At 35.4% G+C, this 18628-nt stretch overlaps 1 protein-coding gene across 1 annotated transcript in view; it reads right to left on the reverse strand.

Annotated features, from left to right (window-relative positions):
* LRMDA (leucine rich melanocyte differentiation associated) overlaps positions 1 to 18628 on the reverse strand; it is a 608820-nt gene that overhangs the window by 240637 nt on the left and 349555 nt on the right. Inside the window, exons 4-5 of the mRNA XM_056494398.1 lie at positions 14232 to 14371; positions 5373 to 5499 (exon numbers count right to left, since the gene is read on the reverse strand). Coding sequence (XP_056350373.1) covers positions 5373 to 5499; positions 14232 to 14371 — 267 coding nt within the window. The remainder of the gene's footprint in view (positions 1 to 5372; positions 5500 to 14231; positions 14372 to 18628) is intronic.

The raw sequence follows: 18628 nt of genomic DNA on the forward strand, positions 1-18628 counted from the left end.
CCAAGTGCTTTACACATATTAAGTCTTACAAAGGGTTCAATTTGCTCACTGCTACTAAAGATACACACTTTTCAGGTGCAAAGCAGCAGCTGGCTAACTAGCACACTGCAACATTACAGAGCAGGGTAGGGCAGAAGGTGGAGAAGAATGCCTCAGAAAAAAACAGAGAAACCCATAGAGAGAGAATGTAATCACCTGCACTGGATTCAGGCCAGAGCTCCAGGAATAACACCCCTTCCCATCTGAAACATGCTTTGGGAGCATTAATGGCTAAAATGACAAGGGCTTTATGACAATCATATACTTTTTTTTAAAGTGAATAATTTTAGGCAAGAGACATCACCTTTTTCCTTCTGTACATTTAATAGCAATTAAGATATTGAAATGCAGTCCAGTAACACCCACCCAAAGAACATATGAGGAAGTTTTTTAAGAAATGTCAATGTAAGAACCAACCAACACTACAGAAGGGTCTTTCTCCCTACCCTAATACCCTTATGACCCACATGTCAACTCTTCCCTCTTGACAGATGAATTACTGCAGGTTATGAACCAAACATGTTATGGACTTCTGCTTAAAATACATAAAGTTTCCAAAGAGTAAAATGGACGACTGCATGACTGCTACAATGTCCTTGAGGTAAATATTATTTACTGCACCACAGTCTAGATTGGAGTCTTCAGTTTGTGTCCTTGTTTTGGTATGTGAAATTTTGACATCTGACAAAAAGAAACTCTGTTATGTGGGAGCTCTCTCAAAGAGGAATCTTATGAGCCAGCAGCTCCCTGACACAATGATTCTTTACACTTTAGAAGCCCTTTACTCTGCATGCTCTTCAAATGTTCTAAATTTATAAATCAAGATCACTATACAATGGCAATGGTAAAAAGAAAAAGATTGTGAGCAATGCAGCTGTTGTCCAAAGTTTTATCTGCCTCCTTTTATTTACTTTTTAAAACCAGCCTCATTTTCCTAATTTAGGGAGGGGGTAAAAAGGTCCATGAGATATATTGGCAAAAATGTTTTGTCTATATTCATGGAAGCAGGTAGAATATATATATATTCAAGAAAAGTATGATTCTTGTTAAATATTTTGGGACAAAAATTACTAAAATCATTCCTTATGCCTCATCTGACTTTAATAGAAGCATATATCAGCAATGGTCACTTTGATAAAGAGCTTTTCCTATGAGCCTAAACACAAGAATGCTGCCAGTGATCTGAAAGCAGCACTGTAGATTTTATCTCACCTGATTTCTTAAATGGTACTGCCTAAATATTTACTCTTCCTATCATAATAAAATAATCTCCTTCCATCCTTCCAGTAACACTGTGGGCATGAATCACAGACATTTATTTTATGGAATGCAGATATTAGACTTGCCTTTCTGCTTCAGTGTCTCCATCTTAGTTCCTTAGAGAACAAATGCTATGTCAGGTTTCATAACTATAACTTGCCATGAAAATAATGCATCTGAGAGCGAAAAAATATTGAAAAATTCAAAGCACCCATGCTGCCTCTTTTTGTTGTACAGAGTTCACTTACAGCCAGTGGACAAGATGCTTTTGGTGAAGCTGCAAGGAAGCAGAATCACTCCATTTAATTTAAGTTTGTTACTTGGAAGTATAACTAAGGATACCTGCCAGTGATTTGGCCCTATAAGCTACAAAACTGTTACTGGTGATCAAATGTCTCCTGCTTTCTTTCATCACCCTAAACAAAACAGATGAAAATGTTAACCTTAAAAAATGCAGTAAGTTAAAAAATATTTGTGGGGAAGAGGGGTTGAGAAATACTGGGAAATATATTTCATAAAAGCAAGCAGACTGACCCTGTATTAAATAATTAAATTTATGTTTAAAGAGTCTTATGACAGTGTGTATCTATTCATAGCAACACACTTAAATGGATAAATCTACATTTTATCATCTAGATTAAATGATCATGAATACAGACCATTAAAATATGAAATTATGTACTTTGATACACCATAATTTCATTTTATTTATATTATATGCAATGTAAAAATTTGTAGTCTTAACATATTTTCTCAAATCACATTTGCTTTGCATCTCTAAGTTTGAAAAATGAAACAGTTGGAAGCACAGTTCACAAACCCATAAACCAAAGAGGGGTACAGTTTTAAATGATTATGTCAAGAAATGACAACTGCACTCTTTGTAGAAGCACAGATGAATAATTACAAAGCCAGGACACAATTAAGCAATTTTGACTGTCGTGTTCTTGAGCTGTCTTCCTGATGTGAAATGCTGTCATGCCCAGAAACAGACTTCACACTGGACAGGCATCTTCCACTTTGAGCTGCACTTATGCCAGTGAAATGAGGTCATGCTCTGGTCATTAAGCAAGGCTTCCTCATCTGGCTCAATGCCTCTTATCCAGCCAGACTTCCCCAGTCTTTATTAAAAGCAGGCATGATACAGTGTTCAATATTTTGACTAAAGAAAACATAAACATAACAGAATAATGAAGTTTAGCTCACCTACATAGTGAGAAGGAATACTGCATTGTAACATTAAACTGTTGTCTAATAAATGATTGTATCCTTCCACAAGACAGTCATATCACAAACAGATGCATTTTCAACAAAGGATGAAATGAAGCAAAGCACAAGAAAGTGCAGTGTTCTGTTAAAAAACATAGGGAATAATGAAAGTAAAAAAAAATTTATACAAAATAAAATATTTATGACTTAGTGCTGACTGGTGATTGCTAGATACTTTCGCATTTGAGTAAACACAAGCTAGTCAGATGGAAATTTCTTGCTTTCATTCTCATTTTGTGCATTTTTTTTCTTGGTGGGGTATTTTGCTCTCCCAAGTATTTCATGTCAAGACTAAAATGAAAACAACTCCCCACATCACAGCCTCTTTAGATCATCAGTCTGCCTTTTATGCTGAATAAGCCACACCATCTCCTACTTATCATAATGGGGGAAAACAAGCCAACATGTAAGTTAGGGTTTTTTGTTGGCTTGTTGGTTTTAGGGTTTTTTTCCTGAAAAAACAGGTCTGAAAAATCCCACTGTTGTTACTAAATCTGGGAGCAGATTTTCATGTGGCATCCACCAAATACTAATCAGTGCATCTCCTTTCCTGGTGAGCATAGGCTGACACAGTGCCTGCTGCCTTTGGTGAAAGGGGAAAAACCTCACATTATTGGGAAGTTCATTGTCATCAAGGTCTTATATACCACTGTGTCAACTTATTGAGGAGTTTTTCTGGCCAATACTGGATACGCTGCAATCTTGCACTGACTTTGGATCAAGATGTAATCTCTTGTTTCAGAAAACCCAAAATATATTACCAGTACCTGCCTGTTAAATCTGGCTGAAGCTGGCCAGAATTATCAACAGCTACGTGGGAGTGGACCTGATGAACAGAGAACACAAGATCCAGAAAGTGTGAAGGGTAGAGGATAAAAACCCATTGTGTGTGCAATGTCCAACACATGCAGAATCCCAAAGTACAGTTACTGTGCACATCATCTTTGTGATTTGTGGAGGAATGCTGCTTGCTCTGGTCTTTGAGCAGAGCTGGCAACAGCTGAACACACACTTAGCTGCATCTCAAAGCACTTATGCAGAGAAAATTCTGTGAGTCTTCCCAGACATGGAAAGGGTTTGTATGCATGTGTATTATCAGCATGAATATCCTAGGAAATAAGCACAAATTCTAAACAATTCAGAGCAATTTATAATACCTGCATCAAATTTAATATTTATTTTAAATTAGCCACTTCTGTGATATGTATATAATATTGTATGATGAGGGTAATTTTGTAGCACCTTAAGAAGCATTAATTCATGCCATAAAAAGAATTTAGAATGATTTTACCATTAGTAATTTGTACTGAAACATTTATAAAGAAGAAAAAAACTCTTTAGTATGGCAATAACAACAGTAAATTGGAGCCTGCTGCAAGTTTTCTGAAATAAATGTATGGTTTATCATAAGATTTAGTGGGGAAATAATTCAAAACTATACAAAAGGTTCAATTGTAGATATAAATTATAAAGATGTTATTCCTAAATTTGTTAAGTAATTTACCCTTAGCTATTGACTTAAAAGAGGTTGAATCCAGAAAAGTAACTTCAAATTTGAGAAACCTTTTTTTCTCTTACACTATTAAGTTGGATGCAATTCAGAGTAGACTTTTACATCAAAGATCTAACTCTTAGATAAATTTAAAAAAAACTTCACCAGAACCAAAATCTGATTAGATAATGAGAATTGTAAAAGATGACATACATATGCTAACACAACTAACACAACCCAGCTGTTGCATTTGGCCAGATTCAAAGATGGTTTGCTGTGAACAGGATCTCCACCACAGCTTAAAACCAAATTATTCCATACATATATGAAGCTGAAATAACTGAAGGCAGAGGTAAACAATATATCAAAGCAAAGTTTGTATCAGAACTGTTAACATTTTAGTAGTTATAAATTAATCAGTCTGAATTAATTTGTAATGCACTGCAATTGTACTCATGTTAATGCATTTACCCAGCAACACTGTTATGCTACCAAACTGCATTTCCATAACCACTACATTATTATTCAGCATTATTGGGAATCTGCAATAAATTATTGAAGGTGTACTTTAGAGAAAAAGCAGCAAACAGAAAGCAAGTAGCCTGAAAACTTGAGCAGAGTTTTAAGGAAGATCTGCAGTACTAAAACACTCTGAGCACAGCACAGATTGCTGTTATCAAGTATTGATCAACAATGGAAAAAGGCAAAGTGGAGAATTCACATTCACATCCTGATTGCTTCAGCGGGATGCCCAGAGCTGATGGAAGCTGTATTAAATGCTCAGATTACTGAAACTCTCTCTGATGCTGTCAATGCTTATTAGCAGGACACCACATTAAGTAACATCATACAAAATTAGAATCAACTGGTTCACTAAAAGCCAATAAACACCATAGGTGTGAGCTCTGCAATAGATGTTTAACATAGAAGGCAGGGGAAAACTTGTCAGAAAAAATTGCATTCTTTCACAAAAGTATATCACATAGTTGTTACATTTTCTTGGACAGGGTAAAAACAATCTTTTAAGCTCAGTGACACATTTTAGTTACTTTGCTATGTGAAAGAGTTTGAAACCAGAAATCTGATAACATGGCCACAGCCCATCAGACATGTATCTGTAAATTTCTGCATTCAAACACAGAAACATTACTAAGGCTTTTGTCCCCCATCTGATTACATTTATCAGTCCTTTCCTTTGGAAGGTTTCACCTCTTTTTTTACCTTAGCAAAAGATGCAGCCAGGCTCTTGGAGTTATTTAATAATAGTGTTAATGAATCATATTATTGTTACCACTTCCATTTACTCTCCTACCTTAGCATCCTTGGGCTTGACCACTTTCATGAAGGCACCTCTTATCAAGGCTTCCTCCCTCTCCCTCCTCGTCACTTTCCGAGTATCGAGGAATTTCAGGTTTGTCAATTTGTGCAGGACAAAATATCTGACAGATATCAAAATACACACAGTGAAAATCTAGTAATGCACAAAGACATGCTCACAGGCTCAATGACTAAAAAAATAACAGTCAAAAATAGCAACAGCCTTTGTTTCCCTGCTGTATTCAGCTTTTCCATGCAATGTAGCTTATGTACAAAGTTAAAATACTTACTTTAGTCTCCCAAATGAAGCCAAAACCATTTAATACTGGTGGATCAAACACAATTATCACCATGGACATGTATGTTCTCTCTGCACATTAGTGAGGTATAAAGCATACTAAGGAACAGAACCATTTGGAAATTATTTTGCACTGCCTGTTAGGAAAAGGAATTTTGAGTGATATCAAAGATTCCTACCCACACTGAGGGACAAAATCAATCTGAGATATGGGAAATTGCCAGCCAACTTCTCTGCAAGAATTCTTACCATTTGCACACACTTCTTTGGATTTTTTATTGTATTTTCCTAAAACACAATGATCAGCATTTGGAAGGAGAATTCCAATTTGGTCCCACCAGAGAGACAAAGTGTCCTTATGGCACACAGATCCCAGCTCAGCATTAAGTGCAGAAGCACATAGGGAGAGACTATTTATGGGAAACACATTTTAATAATTCCAAGTTCTTATTAGGATTCATCAGTATTATATTCTATTTATCATTTCTACTTGAAGGACAGCAGCTTTCTAGCCTCAGAAAAATACTATTGGCTTCTCACTTGTGGAGGGAGCGAATATGGCAGAGCAGAACCAAAGCAAGGCACAACCATGACAAATACAAATATCTAACCACCTCAGGTACACATCATTTGCATTTAGTCAACCAAATGTGAAGCAGACACTGCAAAGTGAGGGCAATATCAGATTTTTCCTGGCAGGGGGTAGAAAGGTGATGATAATGTTCTCCAGCCTAGCTGCTTTGCATAAACCCCAAGTCAGCCAGAGAGCTCCTCATCATACCCATCCCTTATGGCACTGGGAAGAAGAAATTAAAGAAATAGAAAACTCTGCGTAACATTTTGGAAAACAAAAAAAACAAACAAACAAACAAACAAAAGCAGAAAAAAATTGCTTCAAAAGGTAAAAATTTATCTTATGATACTGTTGTCAAAACCAGAAAAATGTGCAAATTACTGTAATGCTCCCCCTTCTAAAATCAAGAAAAATTTAATGGTGCAAACACAGCTTTCCATCAAGTACACCATTCCTCTGAAGCAACATCTTCATAAATTGTTAACAACTGAACTGACAATGCTGAAATGCTCAGACAATTTAAATGTGAATCCTCAATCTATGGCTCTCAATTGTATCAGCAGAAGAAACAGAGAGTGTTACTTCACAAACCAAAACACCTCCTAACACCATTTTTTTAAACCACAACTACAGACCTATGAGGCAGACACATTCTCAGACTCATTCCAGCTTTCCTGGCTGCCCTTCCAGTCCTCCCTGGCATTTTGCTGGTCCTTATCTTTCACTGGAGGAGAAGCTATCCATCTTGCATTACTGGCAGAAAAGCTCTGATGACAACAGATTCTTTCAAATCAAGACATGTACAGAAGGAAACAATATGTCAAGAGTGAAGAAGAGTGAAGCTAAAAATGAGTAAAGACACCCACTAAGTGTAGGGTGAGAAAAGATGAATATTCAGGTGAAGAAAACATCGGTATTAGAAAATCAGCAAATGTTTAATGATGGAATGAAATATGCCATTGAAAAGCAGGCTGCAACAAAAATGACAACAGAATAAGACAGCACTGTCATCTATGCTGACTTTGGATCACAGCCCTAATGTCAGTCTCTCAATCATTTCAAAAGAGCTTAAAATTATAATAGCATTCCTTGATACAAATGTATTTTTGTATTTTTAAGCCATGCTGACTGCATTTCAAAAAACAGAATTAGCACTAGTACTTGTCAATTCCAGAAACAGAACTAAAAAACCCTATCCACACAAATTAAACAACAAACTACTCCACAAGTCCCAGGTTTGGGGCAGGTTCTTTTTTTCAAACTTGCACTCCTTAAGCAGAGCAAATACTAAAAAGTAGGTACCATAAATATTATCCTACTGGTAGAAGGAAAGTATATGTGCAATTAATTATTTTCAAAGTTGATTGGAAAAACAATCTCATTTTTTCATATTCTTTTTACTAAGTGTGGGATAAAAAGTATCTATGCTATTTGAAAATAATACAATACATTCATATTAAATGGCTGAAGCAAAACAGCAAGCAACATTTAACTAGAAAAATGAAGATGCAGCTTCAATCTAAATGTAACACAAGTTTGCCATAAAAAATACAGGAAAGGATTACCAAAGCCTGGGAATGAACACTCTACAATATCAATTCAACCCTTGTAAATTTAATCCAGGGTTATTTGTTGCACAAAATCTCTTCACTGTGATGTATGACTTAGTCACTAAGGTTATCACAGCAGTATCCTAAAGTTGCATAGTACATAAAACATTTGGGTTAACAATGCAGGGAGGTTAACTCCCACAGATAACCTACTATCAGAGGGTTAGACCAGATGACATGGCTCTGTCAGCTTTCAGGAGCTATTGATGGTTCAATCAGTTTGTTTGGAAGGTAAAGCACAACAAAAGGGCACTAAACTTATTCAAACTGTCAACAGGGACTATGGAATGTTGCTTGCAGGTAAGTAATTTTGGGTGTTTTAAGACTATTATCAAACACCAATGGCTGCAGAAAGAGACAGCTACTAATAACACAGAGCACAGCCATCATAAAATACTTTATGGCAGGCACTGGGACCCATAAATTGCATGACACATTGCACCTGCTTTAGACTTGTAAAATCACTAGTTAAAAGCATGTTGGTTAATGAAGAAAGACCCATCTAGATTCTACATTTAGTTTAGAAAGGTTTATTTAGGTTAGAAGTTGGGGGGCAGGGTCTCCCTACTCCCCCTCCCCCTTTTTCTTTTCTTAATAATTTTATAACTTGGCACAGCTCCATGTGTTCTGAAGCTGCCATTACTGGGTTTTAACACCTTTGTTGTGCTGTGAAAAAAGGTTATTATCTTCAGTGATGAGGGTAAAGGTGAGACTCAAAGAGAGAAAAGTAAAAATTAGACACACGAGGAAGGGACTTACAAATCCATTTATCATTGCCTACAAACTGATCATCTAATTCACAGTGGATTAAAGAAATTATTTATTTAAGTAAAGTTGCACTTTCTTTTATTCAGAATTATCTCCCCCATCATGACTCCTGGCATGGGTGCCAAGAGTCCCATGAAAATAAACTCATAACAAGCATTCATCATACCAACAGGACCACTCAGATATGGAAAAAGACCACAGAATATGAAAATTCATGACATTTCCATCTTAGTTAAGCAAAAATGACAATAAAATTAACAATTCATTTACCCATTTTGTATGTGCTGCACACAATAAGCTCCATTTTAAGACTTTTCATACAGACTTGCCAGGATATTGGGAAAGAGACACATTTACAAACCCTTCCACTGAACCTTTAATGAAAGATTATTGTAAGAACTCGATTCTTTATAGATTCCAGTTTGTACTGTAATTAAAAAAAAAAAAAACTAGAATATAAAACTGTACTACATGCATCAATATTTAAGTTTAAAATAAAAAAAATCTGCTGTGAAAAATTGAGAAATATTTGCCCACAATAATGCAGAAATATCCAGCTCTACCTATCATACCTGCAACATGCTCTTTGTTTCAGAAAGTGTTTACTTTCATTTTTCTATTTTCTGTTCTATTATATTTCCTTTCCTTAACAATCATAGAACATAAAAATAATACACCTATTTCAAACTTTGAAGGGCTGATTATGCTCTCAGTTACCTTATTGTAAACTAGGAATAATAAATAACTTGGAGCTGGCTAACTTAGATCAGCATTTAAATGGGGAAGGACAAAAAAAAAAAAAATCAGAAGAATTGAACAAACATGTTTACGACAGTGAACTAGATTATGTTCTGTGATTGTTTCTTCTGCACTCCTGAAAAATTTACCCTTCTACCCCCAAACAGCATATAGCAGGGTACAGAACTTCCTCTGCACCAAAAACATTTGTTAAATACACAGATAAGGAAGACAGTAAACTGAAAGCAGCATGTTCCAGGAGAGAGGGCAGGATGCTGCCATGAGACATGTCAGAGCATCACATAAAACCCAGAGCCTTGGCTCTGTTTGGTGACCAGGTAATTCTGAGGGGCTTGCAAGTCATGCAGCAGCCCACACCACCTCTAATATTTTAACACACTCTGCTCTTCCTCAGTGTAGCAAACCACTCTATGAATTAGAAAAATCTTTCTCTGTGCATGTAACAGTAATTATAGTTTTGCCTTGATTTACTGTGTTGGTACAGACAAATTGGGTATTCTGGACTTCAATTTATTTGGCTGATCAAAACCCACGGTAATTGTTCTTGCTCATGAACCCTTCCAGTGGTTCCTCTCAGATGGACCTTGTGGGGCCATTTGATGTCTTTCAAGCACAGACTTTTCCTTCCAGAGACTGCTGAGATGACAAGGCTTCACTCAAGCACTGAAGTAACACAGATCCACAGGTTATACAGATATAAGGCTATGCCCTAATCATTTAATTAAGTGCATAAAGAACATACACAGAAATACCACAGACTTCAATCCCTCCTGCTAAAAGAGAGCCTCCAAAGTCCACTGGTACTCATCATGTATATTAGCATTATTTTCATTATTGAGTGAATATTGAGTATTCTAGTCTCCTACTGCTTATTGAACATATATATTTATATGACCAACCAAATACAAGACTACTTAAAATAGACAAACAAATTCTGCAGCAACTATAGACCCATCATTGCTCACAATCAGAACTGTGGGATGGGAATAGCTGATTTAGCTTGAAAAGTTAATCCATACAAAACTCATGCACTTCCTTTCTTGCTGTTCTATCTTAAGAGGACTTCATAAGGTTATCATCATTTGCTCCCCCAGCCAAAGATAGCATATCTAGTACATGTACTTTTAAGCTAATTTAAAATAAACCCAGGCATTTGTTTCCACTTGCCCTTGTTTCCATGTCAACAGCATTTAATGAATGCATCATTCCAGGAAATGTCAATAAGGAGCAAAGAATGAACAAGCACTGAAAACTTCACACATGGCCTGAATTCTTCACAATGATATCACTTTAATGAAAATAGGTGAGGTCACCTGCAGCATTCACAGATGCTTTGCAACACACTGTGACCCAGATGATTTTTCACAGTTCAGTAACACCACGTTTGAAGTTTTCTCTGCAAACAATGCACCCACAGGACTGACCAACTGTGAGTACAACAGGAGCAACCAGCAATTACTGTGTTGACTTCTGTTACTTTGATCTCTGGGTCATGACCTTTGTTTTCATGCAATCTTCAAAGCAGAGATTGGAGACTGGGTTATTTTAGAGGACAGTTTTGCAAGCTATTTTTCTGTGTTTCTTAATTCCTATTGGAGCCAAAAGCTTTCAAGTTTTCCTATCACCATTACATATCAGATATTCTGTTTTCCCTTGCTCTCACCACCAAGATACATCTTTACAAAATATTAACACCCAAATACAGAAAGCTTAGAAATAAGATAAAGAGAACTTATCGATTTTTTTAATAGTAAGAAACTAAAGCCATTTTAACAATGATGGAAAAAAAACATGAATCTTTATAATGAACCGGACAAGTTCACTTATATAAATATCACAGAAGGGAACTTTCCATTTTCTTTTTCTGTCCAAGTAAAAATTCCAAAAACACAGGTATTTTTTCATCAATTTGTTATCCTACACATTTGAAATATAAGAAGGAATATCAAGAAAAAAAAAAAACAACACCTTTTCTTCTTCTCTAAAAAAATCTGATTCAGAAGTTATTGTGGTTCTTAGACCAAAAAAATAACTACTTTAAGAAAAAAAAAATCACAGTAATGTTTCAGTATAAAATATACTTTTAATGAAAGATGAGGAAAGAGCTTTAGTAATGAAATGATAGAAATGGTTTACCAATGGATCACCTGAAGGTCATAATTTCTTGACCAAAAGCATAGTTTTATATATTTTCCAAGTATTTTTGATAAAATCTAATTATTTTTAAAGTAAGTAATATTACTTTTAACCTCTGCTTTTAAGATCACTGGACCTTGAATTTTTTTAAAAAAATATTTTCCACATTTTTTAACATTAAGATTTTAGAGGGTTAACAGATCTTTTTGGTTTGTTGGAATGAGAAGATTAAGTAAAGCTTTGATTTCTAGCACCTTTCTCTTTCTGGTTGAGGAATTAAATAGCCTGAACTCTAATTGAACTCAGTAGGAACAAAATTAAAGCTCAATGAAAAATGAAGCTCTGGTTCCAATGGTCACTGCAAAAATTTACAAAGAGAAGTTCCCATTCAGAACAAAACAAAGCCAGTTAAAGTTATGGTGAAGAACAATGTTTACATAATTCAAGTTTTTACATAATTCAAGGCCACATAAATGTAATATTTTTATTTTTTCTGATAAATTAATCAAAATGTAAAGGAACTTTTTAAGGAAAAAAAAAAGTTATTCCAAACCATTAAAAAATGCTGAAACTGGAAGACAAAATTGTGATCAAGATGCTTCAGAATGTGTATTAAAACTCTGAATTAGCTACACAGAGTGAAATTTAAAGAGTATTTATAATCACTTGCATCATGTAGGTGACATATATTCCCCTAAAGATAGGCAGATAGATCCATTGCTCCATCCATGGTTTTGGGTTTTGAATCTAATGCTGTCTAGCAAATACAATTCATGTAATGCAACAAATAATAACAGAAAAGGATCAGGAGCTTTCATTATAGCAGCAGAACTATAAATCATTCAACTAATTAGAAGCCCATTCTTCTTTCTTAAAAGTGCTTCAACTAACCTAGTTTATATGGAGAAAAAAAAACCCAACAGGGTTTTGAAAAATTGAGAGGAAAGAAAATGGAAGCAATGTTGCAGTTTCCAGCAGATATATAAATAGAATCCCTTCACACTTTGACATAGTGGTTTGCCACCATGTGACCTAAAACTACCTTGACCTCTCTGAAATCAACATTTTTGCATTGAAATGAAACAAGGGACATGCTTGTTTTGATGTATGGCTCTGTGACATATTATAAATATTACATCACATAACCACAGAGGATGTCAATCAATAAGGAATTTTTTCAGAGAGCACTAAATGAACCATGGGTTCTTGCCTCTGAATGGCTCCTTTAACATACTACTTTTGCTTAAATGATTAATAGGAGACATATTGTCAGAAAACATACTTAAAGTGAAAAACAGTAAACTGTAGAAATATCATTCATTTTTTAAGCAATTTTCTAGAGCACATGTCACATAAATTTACATAGAGACAGCACTATTATAGCCTTGTAAGCTGGATAGCAGGCACACCTTCCACTTAAGTGGGAAAGCAATGGGAAATATTTTATTAAACCTAGGCTGATCTCCTCCATGAAAACCAAAATGCTACAAGCTAAGCTGGATTCAAAAGGGGAATCATTAAAAGGTGAAAGTCTGACACTTCTCAAAAATCTGAAACGAAGTAAAAAGTATATATGCACATCTGGGACAGATGTGCTGCTGTTTAACCTACACCATTTCTGAATGCATTGAATTCAAGCCATAAATTCCCAAAAACCTGCTCTTAGTCTCCTCTACTTTGCATTGTTTTACCCTCACTCCAACAGCACAGCTTGGATTACCTGAAGATAAGATCAGAGTTTATTATATAACTCTGAATTCTGTGGGTGATCCTAATAAAGAGCAAGCTCAGGCTCTGCAAGGCAAGGTGACCAGCACTGCTTGGCTCTGACTTGCCTCCAAATGCCATTTGGAACCAATGTGCAAAGTGCCAGCACACAAGGACTGAAATAATGCCTCAGATGGTAGCAAGGAAAAATACATCTAATGTCTTTTTTTTTCCCTGCATAATCAATGTCTCACCTGTCTTAAGCTTATAGCTCTGAAAATCATGTCATTCAGCAGACATTCCATAAGTTATGGATCTATACTCATAACCATCATCAGTCACAAGTATTTTTGGTTTTGTTTTTTTTTTTTTTTAATAATCCTTACAACTTTTAGCAACATTTCAGTTGGACCTATAGTATTTTATCAAGCCTCCATATTAAATTTCAGATGACTTCTTGTGTAATCTAGTTCATTGACATTACATTATAAAGATAGTTTGGGTTTTTTTTATTAGAATGTAACTGCTCTGACTAAAGCAGCACAATATAGGAGGAGTCACTTACTCTGTGTTAACAGTGCCTTGATGACTACAGTAGAAGCAGCTTAGCACCATATCAAACATGAGAAGAAGATAAGGCAACTGGCTACCTCAGTGGAGTGATTTTTTTTTTTCTTGTTTTTATTGCCTGTCACCCTTAGTGCATGCAAACCTTGCCTTAGAGAAGGAAATGCCTTGAGTGGGATACATGAATACTCACATTCTGCTCAACTCAGACATGTCCTACACAGCACTGAAATGTTTCTTGAGCCAGGGTTCCTGAGTGTGACCTCACTGAAATGGGGGCTACCCAAATTCCCAGGTGCTCCATGGCACAATGTTCAATGCTTGCAGAATAGAGCACAGGTTTGCTGGAGACTCTGGGTGGATTTTAGTTGAGTATTTTACAGTAGTAAAACAAAACTTTGATGCCTTATCACATCTACAAGTGAAAACACTAACCTGTATCTCTGGTAGTCATCTTCATCCTTCTCTTTGCAGACCAGCTCATTTGGGCAAGCAATGTTTCCAAGCAAACTGAGATACTGCAGTGAGGGCACAACTTCAGCCAAGTGGTCCAAAAGGCTTTCCAATTCTGTTATGTGTCAAAGGTAGTGGGTTAAGGATTCAATGACATTAATGAAAAAAGCATTTAGAGTTGCATCACTGCTGATTTAAACATACATTTCAATAACTGACAATCAAATTTAGTATGGCATTCAGGAAAATGTCACATTAATTGTTCCAAGGGCAAACAGGGATAAACTTCAGTCAGTTTTTTGGCATGGAATGAAAGAACTGGGCTGTTTTGTCATTCTTTTCTCCTCCTTTCTTTCCTAGGTGGCTCACTACAAAACATTAAAACTTTGACAAAATGATGGATGCTGTGTGGTAAAATGGCTAGCAATTGCTGGAGCCATGAAACTTTTCCAGCATGGAAACAAACAGTTAGTTTCACAGCACATTCATCACTAATATATTCAGTCCACTGGAAAATGAGTTTAAGAAAAAAAAAAAAAAAAGAGCAAAAGAAAAAAGTCAAACCACAACAACCCAGGTTCACTCCCAGCATATAAACTCTGAGTGTCACAGCAACACATTTCTAACTACTCAATTAGGATGTGCCAATTAATGCTTTACTAAGTGCAACTTAAAGACATCAGTGTCACAAATACTTTATATATGAAGCTTTAAAGCCTTGTGAAGCATTACATTTTTCATTAAAAGAGCCTCATATTTTGATGTTCATGAGGCTTTTTAACTTAACTGTATTTCTCAGAACATAATTAAGAAAGGTACACCTTCATTATTGTGAATAAATCATACTGAATAAAACAAACAAGCAAACAAAGGTTAAACTGTCCTTAGCCACTACAATACTAGAAATCACATTTTAGGATCAAGCCTAACAACAATATTCAACCATTTGCACCTCAATTTGTTAATTGATCAAATAATTACTTTGTTGTTACAGCCTAGTATGACAATCTCTAAAACTTGATGTCTACATTCTAACTTACTTCAATTTACATACAAAGATATTGGTGTGATTCTCAATATACCATGCATGTGTGTGTGAAAAGTTTCCAATATTTAAAAATCAACTGACTTAGACAAGAGTAATAATTATTCAAAACCATGAAAGGATATTTCAATGCTCCATTTTTATTCTCTCCTGCTGTTGGAGACAAACTATTGTTTGAAATCCTCAGTTCACTTTTGTTGCTATTATTTATACTTGATTTATGTGTTTCTGTTATCTTTGTTATTTTTAGCTGATGGAATTTACTTTATTTCTTCACCCCAATATCTTAAGGGCAGCAGAAGCAATACAGAATGGAGAAAACAGCTTCATTGTTAAAAATGTGGTCATCCTTTTGTAAGCCTGAAAGTTAAGTTTATTTCCAAACACACAGGAAGACCATGTCAACAATTACTAATTCTAATATACTGAAATCAATGTATCTACACTCATAGTTAGTGTTCTGTCCCACAGGATCTAAGATTTAAGTCACACTTAAATATTTTGCATGAGAAAGGAAAATGAGGGTTTGAAATAAATTCTATTAATTCATTGAAAAGCTAGGAATGCTAATTTTTAATTTGGCAAAGCCACATGGAATGCTTTACACCAGTAATTAATCTACCAAACCCTAAGAAAAAAAAAAAAATCTTTTTGTAGCACCACATGATTTGTTAGCTAGGACAAATTACCAATCAAAACTTGGTGCTCATTTTCATACCTGGACCCTAAGCTCACACATAAACTTTTTCATGGCTCTTTCAGGAAGTTATGTGACTGTGATGGGAAACTCACAAACTGTTTTTCCACACATGTTCAAGTGTGGAAAAGGCTTTTTAAAAGTTTCCAAAGGCTGTTAGAGAAGTGCTGGGACCTGGCACCCTCCCTCAGCCAGGAGAAACACTTAATTTCTTGAGGCATTGCTTAAGTGGCAAAAAGGCTCCCTGAGAGAAATAGTTTATTATTACAAAGGACAATTATTGCTATACCAGCAATCACACACAGGAGGTCAGCTATTGCAAGGCTTTGATTGTATCTGGTCATTTCCTATCTAAAGTGAAAAAAAAAAATAACAACCATAAAAATAACATCTCAACAACAACAAAAAATATCAAGTCATTCAAAATGTTTACTTCTTTTATGAAGTAACCATGCAGGACTTTTGCTTCTCAACTCAGCAGAGCTATTTCTTGTGTAAAAGTTGTTCTCCCTAGAAGTTTGCTGAATGTGGAACATGACATCTATTCTAACTCCCTCTGAACATGCAGCCTTCAAGGCAAATATCAAAATATATTTAGAAATGCAATGAAGAGCAGTGTCAGCTTAGATATGCAAAGTGTAAGACTACACCTCAAAATCCTATGGAAAGCAAAGGGAGAGATACCATATTCACCCAGAATTTTAGGTAAATAGCAGGAGTTGATAATCTCCATCTCAAAAATCTAAATCTCCCAAATTTGGAAATTAGTGTCTAGATTCTAATACCTCATATCTAAACCCTGAGCATTTATTTTCAGACATAACAATATCCCCTAAAAAATATCTCATGCAAGAATAACAGTAGTTGTATCATAAATAAAATAATTATCTTTTTTTGCTTTTTAGGACTTATGTATCTTGTCTTATCCCTCTTAAAAACAAAATGCAAGGTACAGATTGTTTTTCCAAGAAGCCACATTCACCTAACACCAAAGTAACTTTTTACAAAGCACGTAGGAAAAAAAATAAATGATAGCCTGTTAAAATTCTCATGATTAAGTATTTCTCAGAGATGACTCATAAGTCATGGTGCACTTCTAGTGCAGTGTTTAGTTAATTAGCATGTCAAATACTTATTTAAATCACAATACTGGAACTATATGATGCCATCAAAAGCATTATGTCTTTCTAAAACAATGCAAGGAAAATATGGAGAGAGAAAATCAAAGCAAGTCTGAAATTTTATTGCCAGCTTCCTTTTAATGGTTTATTGTTGCAGGCAAGGAGTGCCATATTGGTGCAATCAGAGCCAAAGAGCTGCAAAATCCTGCTGTGCCACTTCTAACAACAATTTCAGCTCCATTCTCTCCAAAAAAGAAAACCCACAATTAAATCCATGGAGAGTGCTACTGAAAATGTATTTATTTATTTATTTAGTTAGAGCTCTGTAAAAATAGATCTGGACTGATCTGTCTAAAGTCAGTGTCACTGATCACCAGGTAAATATGTAACAGTGAGGCCAACACTTACACTATAGTCTACTGCTTGAAAAATGGTTTAAACTATTGCTGTTGTGATAATTAAAAAGCCTTAGTGTAGTAATCCATCTCCTAATTCAAGTGCCATCATTACCAATCTATTAATGCCTCTCTTTCTAACAGACATCAAACAAAATAAAAAAATTGTAACAATTAAAATTTTAAAATCATCAGCTGTACAACTCACAAGCTATAACATTCTCAGGAATTACAGAACAATTGTTCCCTCCAAAAATTGGTCTTCAGGAAGAATTAACAAACACACTGGACATACTTTAAAATTTCATCCACACCAAAGGATCATACTTATTTCTTGCACTATTTCTAGATTTAAATTAGGGAAACATTTAAAAGAATTGTGTATCTCTCACAATGAGTTTTTTAAAGCCCCTTCAGACTGCTACAATGTGCATACCACACGTGAATATTTTGATTGTTCACAAGCAGACACACACACAAGCTCATCACCAGATTTTCCATTCAGAAAGAAAAATGCTGCCAGCAACACTGAGACAGTAGTAATAGAATTATTTGGAAAATTACAGTACTATGATGGGTCCAGTTCAGCTGCAGAGCAATACAATTCCTTGCAAGTTTCATGGAACCAAAAATGTCCTACAAATAGGCATGCTCTGACTTGTCTGTTTTCACTCTCTCTCTCATACTCAATACCACTGTTTTGGGGTTCTCTCAAAGGAAGAAAGAACAAGCAAAAGCCCAAAGCAAGTGATGTATCTTCTTTCTCTGGCTAAGAATGAACTGCATTTTCATTTGTTTATTTTGTAGAAAGTCCTATCTTGGACTAAAATTCTAGTGGCTAGTCAGGACTACATCCCCTTTCAAACCATTCAAAGATTAGTTCCCAGGAAATGTAACATTGGCACAGGACAAAGTTGTAAACTCTGAGTGGATAGAGCCACTTGAATTAGTCAATTTTAGGAGAACCTTAGGGACAGTCATTCTGATGCTAAGCTGTGTCTTTTGACAGCAAGTATAGTAAAAGACTATTCTGTTACACTTCTAAGGGGTTGAGCGGATTCACACAGAAACTACTGCATGATGTCTCATGAGTTCCTCTATTCTGTACTCTCAAGAGTCTC

Source organism: Oenanthe melanoleuca, chromosome 6 (genome assembly GCF_029582105.1).
Source record: "Oenanthe melanoleuca isolate GR-GAL-2019-014 chromosome 6, OMel1.0, whole genome shotgun sequence".
NCBI lineage: Eukaryota > Metazoa > Chordata > Aves > Passeriformes > Muscicapidae > Oenanthe > Oenanthe melanoleuca.